A 5,112-nucleotide genomic window follows, 5' to 3' on the forward strand; every position below is an offset into this window, starting at 1 on the left:
ACAAAGAATAATGCTTGCATAGTCTTTAATCTGACTTGGAGACATATATAATAAAGATTGCTGGTGTAATTCTTTAGACTTGCTTCTCCATCAGAGAGCAGCATTCCAATGGACCGAAGCTTTATTTTCAGGATCTGCATGTGTTGATTCTTATTTCTTCCAATCTCCCATCGCCCATTGACGGAACCTGCAAGTCTGGTTGCACTGGTCGAGGCACATCCAACTACTAAATTCTATGGTGATTTGATTTTGTATCATGTTTAGAAAGGTGTAAAATGCAAAAGCAATTTACGCTACCAAATGTGGGTCACCAATGGTAATGTCAAGCTCTCTTCAATTCTTAGTGTAAATCTTCAAATCATAACAAGGTGCTCTTTGGTTCTGCTTCCCTTTCCAATTTTTGTGATTACTTTATGCTATATTTATTTCAGTTCCACATGAATGATACTAATGAAGGGTGACTTTTAAATAATAAAGATATTACCACATATTTTTCACATTTAGCATAGATAGAAACCTTCTAGAGGCTTTCTAGAATCACAAAGTGTGGGCATCATCCCAGGGTGTTTGATTCAGAAGGTTGATGGGACTGGAGAATTTATATCTTAAGAAATTGCCAAGTTCAGCTGTGGCTGTTCTTTGGGTACCCCACTTCTTATGTCACTCATTACACACAACACCTCTTTATTCCCTCTATTTTTATTTTCTATTAATTCTGATTGTCAGGATTAACTTGTGATTCTCTTTTGTTTTTTCAGCCAAGAGGATTTATGATGTCTTCTAAAGGAAATAGAAGCAGCAGGCCCACCTTTATTCTGTTGGGTTTTTCAGAATATCCAGGTCTCCAGGTGCCACTCTTTCTGGTTTTCCTGTCCATTTATATTGCCACCGTAGTGGGAAATTTGGGGATGATAATAATCATCAAGATCAATTCAAAACTCGGCACAATCATGTACTTTTTTTCTTAGCCACCTGTCCCTTGTAGATTGCTGTTACTCCACCTTAGTTACACCTAAACTGCTAGAAAACTTGGTTGTGGAAGACAGAACCATTTCTTTTTTTGGTTGTATCATGCAGTTTTCTTTTGCTTGCATTTTTGCAGTGACAGAAACTTTCATGCTGGTAGCAATGGCCTATGACCATTTTGTGGCAGTTTGTAACCCTCTGCTCTATACCACTATTATGTCTCAGAAGCTTTGTGTTCTTTTGGTGGCTGGGTCTTATACATGGGGTGTAGTGTGCTCCCTGACACTCACATATTTTCTTCTTGCCCTGTCGTACTGTGAATCTAACATCATAAATAACTTCTTCTGTGACCACTCTGTCATTGTTTCTGTCTCCTGCTTGGACCCTTATATCAGCCAGATGCTATGTTTTATTATTGCTGTATTCAATGAGGTGAGCAGCCTGATAATTATCACTATGTCCTATGTATTCATCTTCATCACTGTTATGAGGATGCCTTCTGCAAGTGGGCGTCAGAGAACCTTCTCCACCTGTGCCTCCCACCTGACCAACATCACCATCTTTCATGGAACTATCCTGTTTCTTTACTGTGCTCCTAGTGCCAAAACTTCTTGGCTCTCAGTTAAGGTAGCTTCAGTGTTTTATACAGTGGTGAGTCCCATGCTGAACCCATTGATCTATAGCTTTAGGAACAAAGATGTGAAGGACACTTTCCGAAAATTAGTTGTCACCAAATCTCTTTGTCACTCAATATAATATTATTATATTTGTTATTCTATATCTAAAAAATAAATAATTTTTAAACTTCAGATTCTTCAGTTAGAAATGAATGAATAATTGAAAATGAGAACAACTGAAAAACCAACTCTTGGTGAGCACCAGGAATGCTCATACATTTCAGATGAGGGTAAAAGGAAAAAAAAACAAAAACTCTAAGACAGCTTAAAAATGCCATATGAACTTCTAGAAAAAAAATTCTCAAAGAACTTAGCAATTTCTTTTCATAGTATCTGTCCATGATAAGTGAAATCAAATACTTCAGGATAAATTATTCTCTTTGACTTGTTCAGTAATATAAGGAAAAGAGAAGGGAGTGTAGTTGGAGGTACTGCTGAGATTTTCTCTGCCCAGTTATTTTAAAAGTCATTTTCTTGGAAGATGTAACTTTTCTTTTTTTTCATGAAGAACTTTTGCTGTAGGCCTATCAAGAATAAATGGGCAAAAGCAGAAAAAATGTAGATGAATCTTATCATAGAAACTGATGTAGATAATTAGAAATTACTTATTTACTTACATATACACTGCATGTAATTATATAATGTATGTATGTATGTATATACATATTTAAGCATATAATCATAATTGTGCACATTTCATATATGGTACAATGTAAAAATATTCAGTAACATATGTAAACCTTTACCGGCACTCTGCTTTCTACAGTTTCTTCATAATAACCACATTTTTATACTTTGAAGAATTTGACTGATGAGGCATAATTGTCCTCCCATGTAATTGTCCTAATGGAGATTGAAGGTAATTTGTTCAAAAACAATAGTTTGTCCATTGCTGTTAATTCTGTTAAAGATAGACGGTGTATCAGCCAATGTTTTATCAGTATAAGAAATTGACTGCTATTCATTGATAAGATAGGATATTTAGAAGAGTGATTTATCCTAAAAGTGCTGAAAGGACTGCTGGAGTGAAAAAGGAGTTCCATGGAGCACTAAAGACACCGTTAAAATGGAGCAACAAAAATTTTTATAACTCAAATCATCTCATAATTTATTTATGTGTCTTAGGGATGGCTCTCCTGGGGTTTTCACTGAGTCCTAATATGGATGTGCCTTCCTCAGATCTGAAAGGCTGATATAGATAGATACCGACTAGTCACAATAGCCAAGTTATACAATCAGCCTGTATTCCCACTAATGAAAGAATGAGTAAAGAAAACTTGTTACATACACACAATGGAGTACTATTTGACCATAAAGAAGAACAAGACCAAGTCATTTGAAGGAAAATGCATGGAAGTGGAGATCATGTTAAGCGAAATAAGCCAGACTCAAAAAGACAAGTATTGTATTATTATTTTCCTTTCATATGCGGAATCTAAAATATAGCAACAACAAAAATATAATCATTAAAATACAAGGGGAACTTTTACTAAAGAGGAGAGGGGCTTGCAGGAAAGGTGGATACAATTAAAGCATGCAGCAGCACAATTCATTGTAGGCAAACTGTGGAACCAGCCCAGGGGTCCATTAATGGAAGAATGAATAAGAAAATATGGTATATAAACACAGTGCAGCGTTGTTCAGCCGCAAAGATAAATAAAGTTATATTGTTTGCAGGAAAACCAGTGGAAATAGAGATGATTGTAGTAAATGAAGTAAGTCAAACTCAGAAGGTCAGGGACACAAGGTTTCTCTCATATATAGAAGATAGGAAAAAGGAAAAGAAAGATGGGGAAGAAGGGATCTCATGAAAAGCAAAGGGAGATAAGCAGAAAAAGGGGCTGGGATATGTGAGGTGGGGGTGGGCAGGAAGTGCTGGGGAGTGATAGTGGCCAAATTATACTGTTATATTGTGTATTATGTGCATGTGTGAATATTTAATAACAAATCCCACCATTATGTATGACTATAATGCACCAATAAAAATGTGAAAAGAAAAAAATAAGTATACATTGCATAATGATTACCACGACTAAGGTAATTAACCTCACCTCATATCACTAACAATTTTTGGTGGTGACATCCCTGAGATTACTCTGCTAACAAATACTAAAAATAAACTATATTCTTATTAACAAATTTTCCCCATATTACATAAGCATTCCTGGTTCCTAGTCATTTATAACTGAAGGTTTGTTTCAGTTGACCAGTAACTACTATTTTTTTCCCTAAACCCCAGCTTTTCATAGTTACAGTTCTACTCTCCATTATAAATTTAACTTTTTAAAATGTTTTAGCTGGGTACCATGGCATACTTCTGTAATCCCAGTGGTTCAGGAAGCTGAGATAGGAGAATCATTAACTTGAAGCTAGCCTCAGCAAGGGCAAGACGCTAAGCAACTAAGTGAGACCCTGTCTCTAAATAAAGTACAAAATAGGGCTGGGCATGTGGCTCAGTTTCTCCAAAAACATGCATTTTATCTTACATGAAGGAGTAAAAAATCATGTTCTATTATTTAAACATCCCAGGACACACATGACAGACAGAAAATGAGAACAATAAAACAGCTATTGCTAACAGCAGTTAATTATTAATTGTTACATTACCATTTATTTACCTTTTCTTTTATATTTTATTATAGTTAACATTTTGACAAGTCAATTGTACATTTTCCATAGTTAAAAAGTGTAAAATAAATTAATGGAGTAGGCCTGATGAGGCACTATCTCAAGTGATTAAGAAGAAATTAAATTCTTGTGCAATGCCACATAAGACACTTAGTCTAATTTCTGTGTTCAAAGTAATTTAGTAAATTTTCTCTAGGGTCTAAATCCCCCAGGTCATAGAGGTATAAGTAAGTCCTTCATTTTCTTTTCTACCTAGAAGTCAGAATAAGCTTCTAAATTTTTCTATTTCTCCTCCACCCCCTCCTCCCTCTCTGTCTCTCTTCCACCCCTCCTCCTGCTCCTGTCTGTCCCCTTTATCCCTGTGTTTTCTGAAACATATTCCTAGAAAATTAACCAAAATTCATTGTGGGTGCCTGATGTGTTTGCTAATTCTTAATATTTAAATAATATTTGAAATCTGAGCAAGAATTCCCTGGAGTCTATTTAAAATAAGAACAAGGTTTTCAGGTGAGTACTCTCAATATTACAAAATCTTGTAGAAATAAGAGTATATTATATATAAGACAATATGTCTTTTGCTATTTTATACAATTTACGAATCATTGAAGTCCTGTACCTTTTAAAGCAGGGAACTCTCTTATACTGAAGGCCATACTATCTAGTTATCTTCTAGGGGAACTGATATTTAAGTTCTGATCTCTCCTTCTTTCCCTTGGGTATCAGTTCTGATTTTTCATTGTTGTTGTTTGTTTATTTGTTTTTGTTTCTGCTTTTTGCTTTTGGGATATCTACCTTGTGCATAGTAAAGTCACACTAAAAATTTTTGAAATGATGTTATAAA

General features: G+C 35.1%; 1 protein-coding gene across 1 annotated transcript; it reads left to right on the plus strand.

The window, feature by feature from the left end:
• Positions 1-770: 770 nt before the first annotated feature.
• On the plus strand, positions 771-1,722 carry LOC107159172 (olfactory receptor 5D13-like). The gene is given in 2 exon segments (XM_015505726.1): positions 771-956; positions 958-1,722. Coding segments are annotated over 2 exon segments (951 nt in total).
• The last annotated feature ends 3,390 nt before the right edge of the window (positions 1,723-5,112 follow it).

Source organism: Marmota marmota, unplaced genomic scaffold (genome assembly GCF_001458135.2).
Source record: "Marmota marmota marmota unplaced genomic scaffold, marMar, whole genome shotgun sequence".
Lineage (NCBI taxonomy): Eukaryota > Metazoa > Chordata > Mammalia > Rodentia > Sciuridae > Marmota > Marmota marmota.